Source organism: Coturnix japonica, chromosome 1, assembly GCF_054131305.1.
Source record: "Coturnix japonica strain WE chromosome 1, WE-NBRP24, whole genome shotgun sequence".
Taxonomy (NCBI): Eukaryota; Metazoa; Chordata; class Aves; order Galliformes; family Phasianidae; genus Coturnix; species Coturnix japonica.
The window spans coordinates 142,459,032-142,476,866 of record NC_140663.1 but is presented as its reverse complement, the minus strand read 5'-3'; the positions used below and the strand labels follow the sequence as shown (position 1 = coordinate 142,476,866).

At 44.8% G+C, this 17,835-nt stretch overlaps 1 protein-coding gene across 17 annotated transcripts in view; it reads right to left on the bottom strand.

The window, feature by feature from the left end:
• Positions 1–17,835, bottom strand: part of KLF12 (KLF transcription factor 12) — a 266,658-nt gene that overhangs the window by 160,576 nt on the left and 88,247 nt on the right. For 12 of the 17 annotated variants that reach the window (XM_015851638.3, XM_015851641.3, XM_085536081.1 and 9 more), the window contains exon 3: positions 2,858–2,947. The exons of the other annotated variants lie outside the window; for them this stretch is intronic. In XM_015851638.3, coding sequence (XP_015707124.2) covers positions 2,858–2,947 — 90 coding nt within the window. The remainder of the gene's footprint in view (positions 1–2,857; positions 2,948–17,835) is intronic. 17 annotated transcript variants of the gene reach the window in all.

Below are 17,835 nucleotides of genomic sequence, written 5' to 3'. Positions count from 1 at the left end.
ACATCAAATTACAAAATAAATGGAAACTCTGGAGTGCACACTCAAATGCTATGGTTATGTCATCTGCTGAAGTCATCTGCCTAGCTGGCATTTTACATTTACACTTGCAATTCCCACTTGAAGCAATGATGGAGGCATTTAGCTTACACTCCTTGTGGCCTTGGAGATGTACCCAGAATCAGAGGGGCACCTTCTGGCTCCTGTTCTTTGCTAGTAATTCAGTGCTGGGACTGAATGACACTTGAGAAAATCCCCATACCTTTCCTTCACCTGCATCATGCACTGCACTCCACATGAGCATGAAGGCAACAGGGCACGCTGGCACAGAACTTTACAGTTCTCACCTGCCATCATTCCAAATGCATCCACTTGCATCCATGCAACAGCTGCCCAGTATGCAATTAAACTCTCCTCTACCAGTTGCTCTCACACCAGGTGAACATTTCAAAAGCCAGGACAGCAGAGGACTGGCTGGGGGTTCCAAACAGCACTGCACACATGGTTAACCAATATCCACACTCCTATGGAAAAGCCTTTTCTGTGAATCCCACCTTGGAGATTAAGAACCAGAAGCGGCAGCTAACAAAGGCATAACTAATACAAAAACACCTTTTCTAGCTGACAGATTCATAAGTCCTGCAAGGAAGCTTTCAGTACACCACATAAGGAACAGTCACATATTATTGGAACTCACAATTAGTTTCATTTCAACCTATAACCAACAATGAGAAAACCAAGCAGAAACAGCTAAAACACAGCTGTCTTCCTAGACAGGTTTTGGAGGAGTTTGCCTCCAAGATGATGAAATTTTGGCTTTTAAGAAGACTCAAAAATGCTGTCCTGATTTGCCAAATTTTCAAAGTAGAAATGTCTCCCTGCGCTCCAACATGCTGCAATGGAGGTGTGACTATAGGCACTGCAGGCACTGAAACAGAAAGGGAGCTATTTCAAATTCATACTGCTCAGATCACACGTCAGATCCCACCCCACTCTTCCCAGTTATGATATTCACCTTCCCAAACAGTTTCACAGCACGTGTCTTTGATAATCACAGCCTTCAAACACTTGTTCCTGTTATGTCTACAAACATCTACATATTCAAAACAGTCTCTGAAGCACATGCTAAACATCTGTTTCAACCATCTTTCTCTTTAGAGTTTGAGCTGTTTTCTGGAAAACTGCCATCCTAATGGCCAGTTCCTCTGTTAGCGAACTGGAGAATTCATTTTGTTTTTATTGATTATTCCCTCATGAAGAGCCATAAAGGTGCTGGAAAATCTTGACCAGACACTTCTTAATTAGTACCAAAGCACATAAAATCTCAAATCAAACTGAGCAATTTGTCCATAGTCTCAGTCACTGGGAAAGAAAGAGATTACATCATTTTCTGCTTTCACAGAAGTCTGTACATTTGTATTAAAAAATAAAACCTAAGGAAATTAATAAAACTATATAAATTACTCATTTCCTTCCAGTTTCTAAGACACCAAATAGGTCTTCCAGAATGAAATCACACTTCACTGAAGGAAGCATTCTTCCTGAAGGGACCAGCAATATCTATAATGCATAGAACTTACTGTAAATTTTACATATATATAGCATTTGCCTTTTGGAGAATATGAAGATTTGTATTACATCTAAAGACACAATAAAAAGCATCCAGAGGATTTAAAATTACTTCTAATGGATCTGTCTTTTCATCACTGAGGCTGATAAGACAGTCAAACTTCAGTGTTCCCTCAGCCTGTGCTGGGCTGGTATATTTTCTGATGGTACTCTTGAGAAGACTGAGAAATGAACAAAAGCGCCCTTAAATGTCAAGGTTTTTACTCAAATTAAGCCTCAAGAACATTCTGAATAACTGATCTCTCCTTGCAAGTCTTTCAGATTAAGCCATCCTGAAAGTTAATTCCTTGTCTTCCATATCATTTAAGTTCTCAATTAAATAACTGAGAAAATAGCAGGAAGGAAAAAAGCTAACAGAAGGAGGCAAAAGCCCATCCTTACATGGCAATAAAATTCCTTCTTCCATAATACTCTCCGCTTGTTGGATCCAGAGCAGGAAGGTGGCTTGACTTTCTCAGCACGCCATAAAATGCACACAAGGAAACTAAGTCTCCATGACAGAACAAAACCTCGTCTTGTTAGTATCTATAAACATTCCCATTAAATCCAGATCCTCTCATGGCAATCTGCAGTCTCTAATGTAATTATTATCACACGTATAAGAAAATGCCATGAACAAATAATAACCATAGCCACCCATTTTCCTAAAATCCACCACTCTAACACCAAATGTTTCCTCTGCAGAAATTAAGAATCGTATTCATAGGGGCAGTTTTCAGCAGACTCCACAACGCTAACTTTAACCATACTTCCAGCCCCCTCATCACAATGAAAAACAAATATACTCTACCCCAAAGAGCAGTTTCGCATAGTTTTGAAAAAAGAGAAAATGAAATAGGACAAGTTTATAGAGGAAAACTAACTGCACTAAGGCAAAGAACGCAAAAAGGTAGAGTAGCATAAACATGTGGGCCTTATTGGACATGGATTCGGTTTCTTTGCTGCAATCCATTACTCTTCCCCATTCTTCCAACGTCATGCTTTTGGGTACTCTTATAATTACACTGCAGTAAACATCTTTGCTAAACCAGCTGATTTCAGTACGTCTTCCACAGAGTTCTGTGTTCCCAGTAGGTAAGACCAGATCACTACATTTTCCAAGAAAATGAGCTCCAAAATGGTAACAGAGAAAAGGGCAATACAATAGAGGGCCAGCTAACCACAGAGTAGCTTGGCAAGGGTCATCAGCTTGCTGAAGAACAAAGCTACATCCATAGAAACCTCTGCTTACCCCTTGCTCAGATTCCAGCAGCTCTGTTTTAACTCTGACTGCCGGCATCCCATCCAGCATTAACATTCTGTTTTCAAAGGCGCTGACGTCCTGGAGCAAAAAAAGACAAGGGCAATTAAAAAACAAACATGAAAAACATTTGACAAAAGTCACTGTTGTAATTCTATACTATTATGGAAGTAAAGTTTCTTCTAACTGGAGTTCATGAACGTGCAATAACAACATTAATAACTTGTAATAATGATGTTAAACCACTGCCTTAGTAATGGACAAAACATGCTGAGAACTTCTGTTAGAAGAGAGAGTTGAAAAGCTTAAATTCTCTGAATTGACATCCTTGTTGATGATGTCCCATTCCACTGTTTCTTAAGTGTTCTTAGGAAGTATGCAGAACAAATCAACTGTGCCTTCAGTTCGGATCCCACCTTAACCCAAGTTCATTTTCTAATGCAGCCAAAGTTCAAGGCTGGTACTTGAAAGCAAGCCCCTTCAGCAGCCATTTGGATTGGACAAGATGGTGAGAATAAAGATATGTTTTCACTCTAATGACAGTATGACCTGATGAATCAACACGCTTTGGTCAGCTGTACGAAAATGTGAAAGCCTCACAGCTATTTCTCAAATATGAAACTACAAAACGTATACAAGCTTTTAAGTGACTCTTTCACAGCTACTTATTTGTAGCCCCCTCTGGAAAGCAGTACTTGAGATTGGAAACTCACTTTCACTCTGTTACCTCACTGACTTCAATAAATGCATACAATGGAACTATGATGCTACAGAATAGCTCTCAGAAATCACTCCAGGCTCTTCCCAGCAAGGGCTGCTGCATTGTGTTTACTTATCAGAAGCGAATCCCATACCTCAGGGCATTACAGTGCCTCAGTGGCTTGGATGTGGTTTGGGTTGGAGCAGCAGCAGGAGCCAGGCTAACATTCTGGGCTCTCCCAGCACCTGTTCTGCAAGCAGGGAAGTCCCCCTACTTTCTTGATTTATAAGCAGCACGGTTTTGTTATACAGAAAGATCAGGAATATACCATAATAAAGCATCCCTTAGGCTGTTTAGCTTGTAGACAAAGAAGGATGAGCTGATATTGCTTTGTGTCCCCGAGGAGGTCTTACCCAAATGAAAAAAGGGACGTAGCTGCTTGCTGCAGGAGACACAGGCAGGAGGGGGGGGGGGGGGGAAGACAAAGCGCAATTGAGGAAAGGCAGGTTTAATGAACTGTTAGAATCTGATTAGAGGCTAATGTCCCTTTTAGTGCTTTGTACCAATTTATAGCTGATATACTTGAACCATTTTTTCCCACTGGCTGTGATAAACTCATTAGCTCTAAAAATGCAAGCTAACCAGAGCCTTTGAAGTTTAAAACTGATAAATCATAAAAACCCGACTAGTTCATGTACCATTTAACACATCCACATTTAACTAAATTTTCCCAGCACCTGTTTCCTTTTTGTTGTCTAAAATCGTATTTCTTTAAAGCAATGCTCTGCCTTTTGAGCATCGGTCTGAAGAATGAATACAGTGAACAGTGCGGGCTTTTGGGTCATTCATAATTCAAGAGTAGCAACAATCACAGGAGTAGATTCTTTCCAAACTACTTGATCCTTCTGCATTTGTAACCAAAAGGACATTGTGTGACATATCCGGGCAGACCTGAGCAGATCTAATCTACACACACAGATGAAATATTTAGCCCAGTATTCACTCAAAGAGCTGATCTCTCTGAACTCTTGCTCTCCTGCAGTAACAAGCCTTTGCTCTACAGTATGCTGAAAGCCTTTCTGCAAATACAGTATAATTGCTGAGGCTTGTGTATGTTGGGCAGCCATCTAAGGAGAACGGACTCAACTGAGATGGCTGGTGAGGTGAATTCAGCTCCCCTTGCAACCCCTTGGTCAGCTGGGCCAGATGGAGCGTTCACACCTGAGCGAGGCCAGGCTGCTCCAATGCCCCATGATAATTTATTACACTCAGGAGACCCACCAGCCGGGATTGCCACTATGATGTATTAAGTCAAAATGTTTTTCACGCCACAGTTCCCTCCTGGTTCACTAAACCTTACCGTAGCAGTTAAATTGCAGCCCTCTCACATCTCAAAGGTGAAGGTGATGTGAACTCTTGTGGCAGCCCAGCCTTCCACCTCCCAGCCCTGCCCACCTGCTGGACCCCACTCACCCACCTAGGCACAGCACAGCAGATGCACAGCCTAAACCAGGCACATCACCAAGCCTAGCTCTGCATGATTTTATGGAAACATCTGCTCTCTTGGATCAATAAACTAACTGACCCTAAAAACCAGAAACCTCTGTTTCTCATTGCTATCTGTTTCAGCCTTTCACTGATCAGTTTCGGACATTTATTGTCTTGAAAAATGAAGATAAAACACAAAGTATGCCCAGGTTCATATGTGCAATTACAGTTATTAAAGCACAATGACTATTATTACAGTAGTTGTCACAGGAATCAAAAGTGCTTTAAGGTTTACATGCTCCTTTTTTGAGAAAACATCTAATAAGAGGTCACTTAGGAATACTTAGGAAGTATTACTTCTCGGAAAGGGTAGTCAGGCACTGGAATGCACTGCCCAGGGAGGTGGTGAAGTCACCGACCATGGGAGTGTTCAAGAAATGTTTGGATGTTGTGTTGATGAATATGATTTAGCTGGGAAGTATTGGTAATGGTTGGACTAGATGAACTTCTAGGTCTTTTCCAACCTTGATAATTCTGTGATAATTATGTGACAACTTTTATTTTTGAGAAATGCAGTATCAGGCAGTGGAAGAATAGCTGCAAACTCAGCTTTAGATTTACAATAAGCAGGTTTCAGGCTTAATGAGAGCGTGCTCAAAGATCTAAGAGCAGAGGACAGCCTCTAAAGTCTTCCTGTCTCAAAGCTATGACTGATAATTTGTCTTGCTTCCTCATCCTCCAGTCGTTTTCACACAAGTTTTCTGCACATGCAGGAATTTCAGGCTTCATCATTAGATTCTCATTGCACATTTCTCAAACTTTGAGTAATTTTTGCAGGACTCCCAAATTCATTGTTTGCTTTAATACAGACAGCTTAAATGAATCACAGAACTAAAAACCAGCTCACATCACTTCTATGCTCTGGCAATAGGATGACTGCTATTTTGGTTAATGAATACCTGGGTTCATACTATTCCCATTACTTACACTACTATACTGAAAATACAGTATCCATCAATCAAAGCAATAGACAACTCAGAGAAAAATACCTGAAGTGATCCATTCAAAGTAAAGCTTCTGAAAATATCACAGAATCACAGAATTATCAAGGTTGGAAAAGACCTAGAAGATCATCCAGTCCAACCATTACCAATACTTCACAGTTAAATCATATCCCTCAACACAACATTCAAACGTTTCTTGAACACTCCCATGGTTGGTGACTCCACCACCTCCCTGGGCAGTGCATTCCAATGCCTCACTACCCTTTCTGAGAAGTAATACTTCCTAATGTCCAGCCTGAATCTCCCCTGGCGCAGCTTGAAACCATTCCCTCTAGTTCTATCACTGTCTACATGAGAGAAAAGACCGACCCCCAGCTCACTACAACCTCCCTTCAGGAAGTTATAGAGAGCAAAGATATAAGAAAGCAAAGATATAGAGAGCAAATATAAGAACCTTTTAATGATATAACGATATCATCTGGAAAGTTTGATATGTTTTGGTTTGTTGCTTTTTTTTTTTTCTCTGGGAAAAAAAGTTTCTCTAGGGAAACCAGAAGAATGAAAGATCACAATCTCTTCTCAAACACTGCTACCACCTCCAAGGGGAGAAGGCGACACGGAGAATCCTTCTTGAATTCCCACTGGAAGAAAGCATGAAACTGCCTTCTAACTTAATCTCCTATACTTGCTGAAGACGTTCATTTCCAAAGAAGTAATGTAAACACCAATAGAATGAGACGTTAGTCATAGAAATGATGTTATCTTTAGGGTAAAGCACACAAGTTAACACTGCCACAGTTCGTATAACAGCAGTGCATTCCAATAAGCGAAGGAAACAACCATCCAATAGAAAATAAAATTTATGTGGCCAGAAGGTAATCACTCAACTGGGAATTCTGCCAGAGAACCAGAGTTAACAGTCCATGTCTTGCCATAGGATCTTCATCATATGTAATTATGTATATTGCTGTGTGAAATGCTCGGAATGAAAGCAGAAACTCTGGCGGTACTGCATTTTACTCTGAGCTTGAATTTCATGTCAAATGCACCCGAAAAGGATCGCTTGCATTTATTGATGCTTCAAGAAAAAATAATAAAAAAAGAAGAGGTTGAACATTGAATTTTCATACAGTTTTCAAGTGAAACTCAGTGTGGTTTATCTGATTCCACTCTGATTCAAAGTTAATTTCCTTAAGTGAGAACAGAATGTAGAGTTTGCAGAAGCCTGTGTGAACAACATGGACCTAAGTGCTGTGTTTTACATCTTATTTAGATGACAATTTTAAATAAAACAGCATAGGACTTTTGTGAATACTCCAGGACATCAGCTCAGCATGAGGCTGTAAAGAATAATTAACTATGGCTAACCTTGCTAGCCTTATGAAGAGCTGGGGGGTGAACCCAAATGCAGTTCGTAACATGCCAAACATTATATCATGCCACAAGAAGCTGCAAGAGCAGGGCAATCTACATACAGATGTACGTATCACACACACACACACATCTACATGGCATCCAGTGATCACAGGGACATCTTTGCCCTAGATCTAGGAAATGCATCTTCCAAGATGGCTTCTGAGTGTGGTCTCTCACTACAGTGAGAGTACAGCCCTGACCTCAATGCAGTCAACAACTGAGAAGCACATGTATGTGAGAAGAACACTCATGCTGTTCTTCTGATACCTTCTGATGCACCAGACCATGTCCAGCTACACTCTGCTTTTGTAAGTACAAGGAAACGCACATACAGCACAAGCTTCCAGAATTCCTACACTGCTTCCTATGTGAAAAAAGTACTAATTTTGCAGACAAGTTTCCAAAAGTAGTTAAGTAGCCAAGGCCCTAAGAATGAAGCAATGTTTCCATTTGCTACATATTTTTATACATCTGTCTCCGGGGAACAAGCTCAAATCCAGACAAGACTCAGGGATTGACAGAACCAGGAAGAGAACCAAGATCTCAAGTTTCACTTTTGAAATCTTTTTGGTTTGCTTGGGTTTAAATTAGTTGAAGCAAATATAAATAGAAGGAAAGAAATGCAGTCAGCTTCCAGGTGTCAGTGAAGCATCAAGTGCATTGGCAACTAGAAGCCAATCTGCTGTTTCTCTGACTCAGCAGGCAACTCTGGCAGCTTAGACTGCTCAAGACCACATCAGCTCTGCTTTCTTGACTCTTTTATCCAACTCTAACAACAATTATTATCAACACTCTTGCAGTATATACTTATGCTTTAACCTGGCAGTCAGCTGAGCACCACACAACTGTGTGCTCACTTTCCAAACAAAGTGAAATGAGGAAAATAGGTACAAAAATGTGATGATAGACACATGTGGATGGACATGCTGAGAGGAGCTGTACTTAAGTACCAATCACTTCAAAAGTGGCCTCAACCCCTTCATATGCTGCCATTATCTCTTGTTCAGTTGGAGTATAGCAGGCCTGGGAACCTTTGTATCCTTGACTCGAAAACCCTAAGGGGGTCGACCTTGAGATTCCCCCAGTGCTTTCTGCCAAAGGCTCCAAGTGAGACTATACTCCCTGGCTACAGTGCAGAACACATTCTTAACATCCTACCCTGTCTGGACTGTCCCAAGGACTACTGCAGGAACTCTCTCATTCAATTAGTTCAAATGCCTGTTGTTGCACCCATGTGAAATTATTCCTCTTCCAAGTAGCTTGACAATCATTTGGTATATGCATTCTCCAGAAACCCACAACTTAAGCTTGTTTCCTTTTCACTAGTTGGCGCAGGTATGGTAGTTACTTTATTGATCGCATCCATCTGACAATGCTATTTCATTCCTAAGGACTAGAATCTCCTGACAGAAACCTCAGAAAATAAAAATAATATTGTGACCAGTGACTATTAACCTACTTTCCCACTTAGAACAATTTGAACTAACTCGGGTCAGACTTGCTGTTATCTCAACCCTTTGAGCCCCATACCAGGTGCCAAAAGGACTCTTGTAGTTTAACCTGGCAGCAGCTCAGCACCACACAGCTGTTCACTCACTCCCTCCCAAGTGGAATGAGGAAGATAAGTGGATATGAAATATATAAAAACCACTTACTATGACAAAAGAGGAAAATTGGAACAAAAAAGCAACAATTTTGCTGTGGAGACTAGCTTCAGAGCAGGTAAGACTGCACTGGGCAAGGGATCTGGAGTGAAAAAGGCCAACAGAAAGCTCTTTTTAAGGCTTTTTTTTTTTTTTTTTTTTTTTTTTTTTAAGCAAGCAACAGTGCTGCACTTGTGCTGAGGAGCTGGCAGCTTGTGGGCAAGCTCCTGAGTCAGTAGGCATGGAGCTGGCACATTAGCAGCACAGTTTAAACACCCGCCCTTAACCTTCCCACCTGATAATAAGCTTCTCCATGAAGGCATGGAGATCACACAGCGCATCTGGTGAGTAACTGTTGTTTGCTGAGAATGGGGAGGTTCAGTGAGTGAGCACAGCCTACACTGCTCATGTGGCACTGCAGCTGTGGATATGGGAGGTGGGTCATGTGGTGAGGCGTGTAAGCACTGTTCCTCCTTGCTCAGGAGACCAGCTTTCCTCTTGGCAGTCTCTGAGTCTGCAGGCCTAAACATGGTCTCCACCAACAGAGGGCTTATTCCAAGAAGACTGTGGTGACCCAGAAGGAGGGCCTGCCCAGAAATGTGGCTGTTCAGGTCACTATCTGCAGGGAGTGCCTGAGCCTGCTGCTGCCAGGGAAGGGTGGCAGGGATTCCACCTGTGTAAGGTGTGAGCAGGTGGGTGAGCTGCTCAGCCTGGTGGTAGAGCTCAAGGAGGAGGTGGAGAGACTAAGGACCATCAAAGAGCAGGAGGCTAACTGGTGGAGTGACTTGCTGGCCGGCCGGAGGGAAGGGTGCCAGGGAGATACCCTCAGAAAAGTGATGGATCCCCTATCCTGTCACAGTTGGACAGACCTGACAGATGAGGAGGGTTGGAAAACAGTCCTGACCCAGTGTCACAGAAGCCCCTCCTGCCTTCCCACTTCCCCAGCTCTCACTAAGCAACAGGTTTGAGACGCTGGAAACTGAAGGGAAGGTGAGTGGTGAGATGATGACGGAACCGCCTAAGAGGGAGCCTAAGGCAAGGCGGTCACCCCCACACCTTAAGACTTCCTCTGGCAGAAAAGAAAGAATCACAGAATCGTAGGGGTTGGAAAGGACCTCCAGAGATCATCGAGTCCAACCCCCCTGCCAAAGCAGGTTCCCTACACCAGGTTGCACAGGTAGGTGTCCAGGAGGTTCTTGAATATCTCCAGAGAAGGAGACTCCACCACCTGCCCCAAATTGGGCAGCCTGTTCCAGTGCTCCATCACCCTCACTGTAAAGAAGTTCTTGTGCACATTCGTGCATAACTTCCTATGCTCCGGTTTCTGGCCGTTTCCCCTTGTCCTGTCTCCACACACAGATGAAAAGAGTCTGGCCTCCTCACTCTGCCCTCCACACCTCAGATATTTATAGACCTGGATCAGGTCCCCTCTCAGTCTTCTTTTCTCAAGGCTAAACAGACCCAGTTCACTTAGCCTTTCTTCACAGGGAAGATGCTCCAGTCCCTTCACCATCTTTGTGGCCCTCTGCTGGACTTTTTCAAGAGACCCCTGTCTTTTTTGTACTGGGGAGCCCAGAACTGGAACCAGTACTGAAGATGAGGCTTTACCAGGGCAGAGTAGAGGGGGAGGATCACCTCCCTCGACCTGTTGGACACGCTCTTTTTAATGCATCCCAGTATGCCATTGGCCTTTTTGGCTACAAGGGCACACTGCTGGCTCATGGCCAACCTGTCGTCCACCAGGATGCCCAGGTCCCTCTCTGCAGAGCTCCTCTCCAGCAGCTCATCCACCAACCTGTACTGCTGATGCAATTATTCCTCCCTAGGTGCAAGACTTTCACTTGCTTTTGTTAAACCTCATCCGGTTTCTTACTGCCCAGCTCTCCAGCCTGCCCAGGTCTCGCTGAATGGCAGCACAGCCTTCAGGCGTGTCAGCCAATCCTCCCAACTTCGTGTCATCAGCAAACTTGCTGAGAGTGGCCACTGTCCCCTTATCAATGTAACTGATGAAGATGTTGAACAAGACCGGACCAAGCACAGACCCCTGGGGAACATAGCTAGTTAAAGGTCTCCAACCAGGCTTTGCACCATCAACGACAACCCTCTGTGTTCTGCCAGTCAGCCAGTTCTCAAACCACCTCCCTGTTCACTTGTCTATCCCACGCTTCCTCAGCTTTGTTTATAAGGATGTTGTGGGAGACAGTATCAAATGTCTTGCTGAAATCAAGGTAGACTACACCCACCGTCCTCCCCCCATCCACCCAGCCAGTGACAATGTGATAGAAGGCTACCAGGTTGGATGAGCACAACCTCCCCTTGGTGAATCCATGCTGACTACTCCTGATGACCTCCTTTTCTTCCAATTGCGTGGAGATTGCAGCCAGCACAAGCTGTTCCATCACCTTTTCAGGGACAGAGGTGAGGCTGACTGGCTTGTAATCACCTGGAACTTCCTTCTCACCTGTTCTGAAATCCAGAGTGACACTGGCTATCCTCCAGTCTTCAGGCACCTCCCCCATTCTCCAAGACCTCTCAAAGATTATAGTGTGGTTCAGCAATCACCTCTGCCAGCTCCCTCAGCACCCGTGGATGCACCCCATTGGGTCCCATGGATTTATGAACACTGTTGTTGCCTAGGCACTCACAGACCAATATTCCCTGACTAAAGGGAAGTCTTCCATTCCCAAGACCCTCTCACTAACCTCCAGGGTCTGGGATTCCTGAGGGAGAGCTTTTTCACTGAAGACAGAAGCAAAGAAGGCATTCAGTATGTCCGCCTTCTCAGCATCCCCTGTTACCAGAACAATCCAACAATCTCCCCCCCCCCCCCCCAACAGGGGATCCACATTCTCCCTAGTCTTCCTTTTACTTAAAAGGAACATACTTAAAAAAGCCTTCTTTGAGTAAGGAACTGGTTAGAGGGTCGTGCCCAGCAGGTGGTGGTTAATGGAGATAAGTCCAGCTGGCTATCCGCTACAAGTGCTGTCCCCCAGGGGTTGGTTCTAGAGCCCATCTTGTTTAACATCTTCATCAATCACCTGGATGAGGGGATTGAGTGTATTTCAGTAAATCTGCAGATGTCACCAAGTTGGGAGATGATGTGGATCTGCCTGAAGGTAGGGAGGTCCTTCAGAGGGATCTGCATAGGCTGGATCTGGGGCTGAGGTTAACGGGATGAGGTTCAACAAGGACAAGTGCTAGGTCCTGCACTTTGGCCACAATAACCCCATGCAGCGCTATAGCCTTGGGGCTGAGTGTCTGGATGATTGTGAAGAGGAAAGGGACTTGAGGGTATTGGCTGATGCTTGACTGAACATGAACTGACTGTGTACCCAGGTGGCCAAGAAGGCCAATAGCAACCTGGCCTGTGTAAGAAATAGTGTGGCCAGCAGGAGCAGAGAGATAATCATCCCCCGTGCCACTGCCCCACACCCCCCAGTTCTTCACTAGTATTGCCAGGGGTAGGAGAGGACAGGGAGGACTGCAGCAGGAACACCGTCTGCCTGCCGATTCCCCTCTACCACCTATTTGCAAGGCAACGGGGCGACATGCTCCATGTGGAGCCTCAACTGTGTGCCAGGATCTCGGGGCCAACAGGGACTGGCACCACCAATCAATCTTCCACTCACATTCCTTTGTGCTCCTCAGCCTCTCCCCCCTCCTCCTTCAGGAGGACCACAAGACTGAGTAAGTCTTTTAGCTGGTCACACCATACACAAGTGTTGCCTCCATTGCCTGGCACTGCAAAGGGCAGGCTGTGGAACTCATCACAGCCACTGACCTGTACACTAGTGTACAGTTTTGGGACCTCAGTCACATTTTTCCTGGCAGTAGCCTTCCACAGTGGTGCAGCCATGGTAAACCAGCAGGCTCACTAGCACTACCACAATTATAACAGCCTTAACACGGTGTGACTGTTCAGTCCCGCCCTGCTGCTGGTAGTGCTGGCTCTGCCCTCACCCCTTTACCAGGTCGTTAACTGGTGCCCCACACTTACCACTCACTTCGCAGTGATAACACTCCTCCTCTTTGTCCTGGTGACAAGGTCCCAGAGACTTCTCTAGGCAACGGGCATGGATGCGGAGCCATTGCCCTGGCAACGCCCCAGTCAGCCACTCTCAGGAGAGCTGCCAGGCTGCTCTGTTGCCTCGGGAATCCCTGGATGAGGGAATGGTTGGAAACCCCCGCACACCCCGCAATCAGCCGCTTCAGCTCTGGCTGGGGCAGCTCCGAAGAAGCGAACCTTGGTGATCAAGAAAGAAGGGTGGTCGTGGTGGGCGACTCCCTTCTCAGAGGAACTGAAGGCCCCATATGCGGATAGGACCCAAGCCATTGGGAAGTGTGTTGCCTTCCTGGGGCCCCGGTCAGGGCTTAGCGAAAGAGCTTTAAACTGGCTATGACAGAAGGGGACAAAACAGGACTCACCAGTGAAGAACCTAGGGGAACAGTGCTTGAGCTGGGGGTGAGGGAGATGATTCAGCTGAAGTGCATTTACACCAATGCACGCAGCATGGGCAACAAGCAGGAGGAGTTGGAAGTGATTGTGTGTCAGGCTATCTATGGCTACAAGCTCTTCAGAAGGGAAAGACAAGGAAGGAAAGGTGGTGGTGTGGCCCCAATGGAATGACCTGTAATGCACTGGAATGACCTGCTCAAGAGGTGATGGAGTCACCGTCCCTGGCAGTGTTCAAGAGGCATCTGGATGGGGAGCTACGAGATCTGGTTTAGTGGCTTGTGGTAGCAATGGTGATGGGAGGATGCTTGGATGAGATGATCTTGTAGGTCCTTTCCAACCTTATGATTCTATGATGACTTTATATATTTATATGCAACACAATTACACGCCACCCACTGACCAACGTATAGCAACAACACAACTGTTCACCAGCAGCGTGAAATCTCACCACCCACCAATGGACCCCACAGCCAGCCCCTGAATAGTGGGCTGCCCCCAGCCAACTGACCACAGCTTCATGGCCTTCCACACGATGTCACGGAGGATGGGACAACACTTGGCCAATCCAGGCTACCTGTACTGGCTCCAACCTGCTCCATCATGGCGGGAGCTGTTCCCTGCCAAGCAGTTGCCTTGGCCCTGCGGGTGCATCCATCACTCAGCAACAGCCCAAACATCAGTTTGCTGTTCGGGCTGTCTACCTGAAACCAAGACTATAGTTCCAACACTATGTTACATGTAACATTAAAGATATCACAGAATCACAGAATCACAGAATTACCCGGGTTGGAAGGGACCTCAAGGATCATGTAGTTCCAACCCCCCTGCCTAGCAGGGCCACCAAACATACACATTTACTAGATCAGGTTGCCCAGGGCCCCATCCAACCTGGTCTTGAACACCTCCAAGGACGGGGCATCCACAACCTCACTGGGCAGCCTGTTCCAGGACTTAACCACTCTCCTAGTAAAGAACTTTCCCCTAACATCCAACCTAAATCTTCCCTCCTTCAACTTAAAACCATTTCCCCTAGTCCTGCTATTATCAGCCCTTTCGAAGAGTTTACTCCCCTCCTGGGAGTAAGTTCCCTTCAGGTACTGAAAGGCTGCAATGAGGTCACCCCGCAACCTTCTCTTCTCCAGGCTGAACAAACCCAACTCCCTCAGCCTGTCCTCATATCAGCATCATATTTTTCACTATATACCAAGAATAACGACTTCAGTTTCCTTCCAGCACAATATTCACAGAACAACTGAATAAGAATTTTTGAACACCAAATGAATTAAATATTGCAGACTTAAAAGCCTTGCTCAAAAACACACACAGAGACAAAAATGATCCATCTATTCAGGACAGAAGCGTATTTTAAAATGGATATGTTTCAAAGAAACATGCAATGCATTTATCTTTGCACAGGAATTACTACAAACTAAAAAGATCTTTTTGTAATACTTCATGATATAGAACAATAAGAAATTCTGATGCTCTGCTGTGTTTTTTTTCAAGCACAGACAATTCGTGAAGGATACTATGAATTAAAAATGTACGACTGTTCACCGAAAAGACAGTAATTGAGTTAGATTGCCACTCTTCCTTGACCACACTTACAAACGAAGTGATTTTAAAGAACTACTATTCAATCTCCAAAGTAGTTTTGTGCTCTTATGTCAATTGCTCTCGAGTCTGGAGTGAGTTTGAAGAACATGATGCTTAAAATTAAAAACAAACAGGAAAAATAAAATAGGTCAAGATAACGTGGAAGATTTTTCAGCAGTCCTGCAAACATAATATTGATCCAATTTACAAAATAAATATTGCTTAAAGGTTACCCCTACTATTAGTTGGGCTGTTGCTTCATTACTGAACTTGAGGAAAATGACTGCAGAAAACAAACATAACATCATAGAATGGACTGGGTTGAAAAGGACCACAATGATCATATGGTTTCAGCCTCTCTACTATGTGCAGGGTCGCCAACCACCAGACCAGGCTGCCCAGAGCCACATCCAGCCTGGCCTTGAATGCCTCCAGGGATGGGGCATCCACAGCCTCCTTGGGCAACCTGTTCCAGTGCATCACCAGAGTTTGTACAAGCTCGGATTTCTATTTAAGAAGTCCCCTTATCTTTTGCTTTTACTTAAGACTAAAATCAAGATTTGTAAAATCAAAAATAAGTCTCAAGTCACAACATGCTTTTAATTAACTTCTCGTGGTGCTGGAAGGAGTATACAATATCAACAATGTGACAGGGGAATAGTTCGGCACAAATCTTCCTGTACCTGTTAACTGCACAATTTGTGGCTTTCTAGTCATTGATGAGCAAATAAGTATTAAGTTCCAGGAGCCTACCTGGAAACATGCACTGACTGGAATTCCACTCTGAATTTCATCCTGAGCTGCTCAGGTAGCAGAACGAGCTGCTTCAACTGTGAGGAGTTACTGGCATACTTTTCTACCCACCTGCCAATGTACAAAGTCTGCTGCCATGAAGACAGATACAACAGGGGCACTGTACACTGAAGAATAAAGAGAGCACTTAGCATGTAGCAGTAGCCACAGATTAAGCCAGCATTTCTGTCTGAGACCCTGGGTGAGATGTCAAATGGTTTAATATTGCTCCCCATTGCAGCCTGTGGGACCTGCTTGGCTCTGCCACATCCTAAGCCCATCATCAGCTCTGCCACAGCAAAGCCCCAGAGGGGTGGTCAAACAGCCACAGAGGTGGGTTTGCAGGTCTGAACATCAGTACTTGTTCCTTGTATCACACCACCCTTTGCCAATCCAGTTCTCCAGGGAAACAAATGACCTACAAGCAATACTGTATGCCTTGCTGGAGCACAACTGGCTGGTGGATCATGCCCTTCCATTTAGGGAGCAAACTGTTGCTCCTGCATATATCACATTCCCTCCCCTAGAACAGAGAATAATTATAAATTGATTGTCAGTGACCAAAACTGACACATTATAAATCACAGACATTACAAACTACGTCATTTTAACAAGAGTAATATAAGGCAATGTAGTCCTTATGTATACCTACTTTCCTTCTTGCAGCTGGGCTCTAGACATTTTTATACTTGATAGTGCTCTAAGCCAATGGAACTTTTTCTGCATACCCAGGTACCTGTCCAGCCTGGTCTTGAATGCCTCCAGGGATGGTACATCCACAGCTTCTCTGGGCCGCCGGCACCAGTGCCACACCACCCTCTTCCTAACATCCACCAAATAGTCCACTCTTCAAATCCATGTATCTCCTATTTAGAGGTAAGGATGTGGTGTGCCATCATGTCAAAGGCCTTGCAGAAGTCCAAATAGATGACATGAGCTGCCCTTCCTTTGCCCTCTGATGCCATCGCTCCATCACAGAAGGTCACCAGATTGGTCAGGCAGGATCCGCCCCTGGTGAAGCTGTGCTGGCTGCCTCAGATCACCTCCATATTTCTCATGTGCCTTAACATCTCTTTCAGGAAGATCTGCTCCATGATCTTCCCAAGCACAGAGGTTAGGCTCACCACTCTCTAGTTCCACAGGTCTTCCTTTCTCCCTTTCTTCAATACAGGAGTGATGTTTTCCTTTTTCCAGTCACCAGAGACTTTGCCTGACAGTCACTATTTTTCAAATATGATGGAGAGCAGCTCAGCAGCCATCTCAGTCAGCTCCTTCAGATCCCTGGGACACCATCCAGCCCCATAGACTTGTACAGATTCAGCCTCAATTTAGATTCATCCTTTTATTATTAAAGGTATACCAATATGTGACAGCTTTTGCTCCCAGAAGTCAGATGTTATTTTCCAGCTCAACTTGTTGCACTGCCAGGTAGAGGGTCAGAAGATAAAGCATATTTACTGCAGGCTTATGAAGAGGAGATGCCTGTATGCAGCTGCACCCCTTAAGACCAGAAACTGTAGGACACACCTGCAAGCAGCATAGCTGACTCTCACAGGGCCTCAGAAACCATCTGCCACAGTTCAAGTACAAAGCTGTAGAGATGATAGGCAGCAAGTGATGAAACCAAAAATAATATGTCCGTGGCCTCATCCCACCTGCTAGGAAGGGCTGTAACCACAGCCCTCGCCCCAGCAGCTCCACCAGAGCAGCAGCAATGAGAGCACGGACTTTTTCTCCTGCTGCTATTTGTAAATCTGCGTATAAATACCATTTGATTCACGCACATACCAAAATAACACAAGAATAATAAAATTAAGCTGAACAACTGTATGCTCAGGAGAGAGTTTGCCAGAAGCAAAACATTATTTTATCAA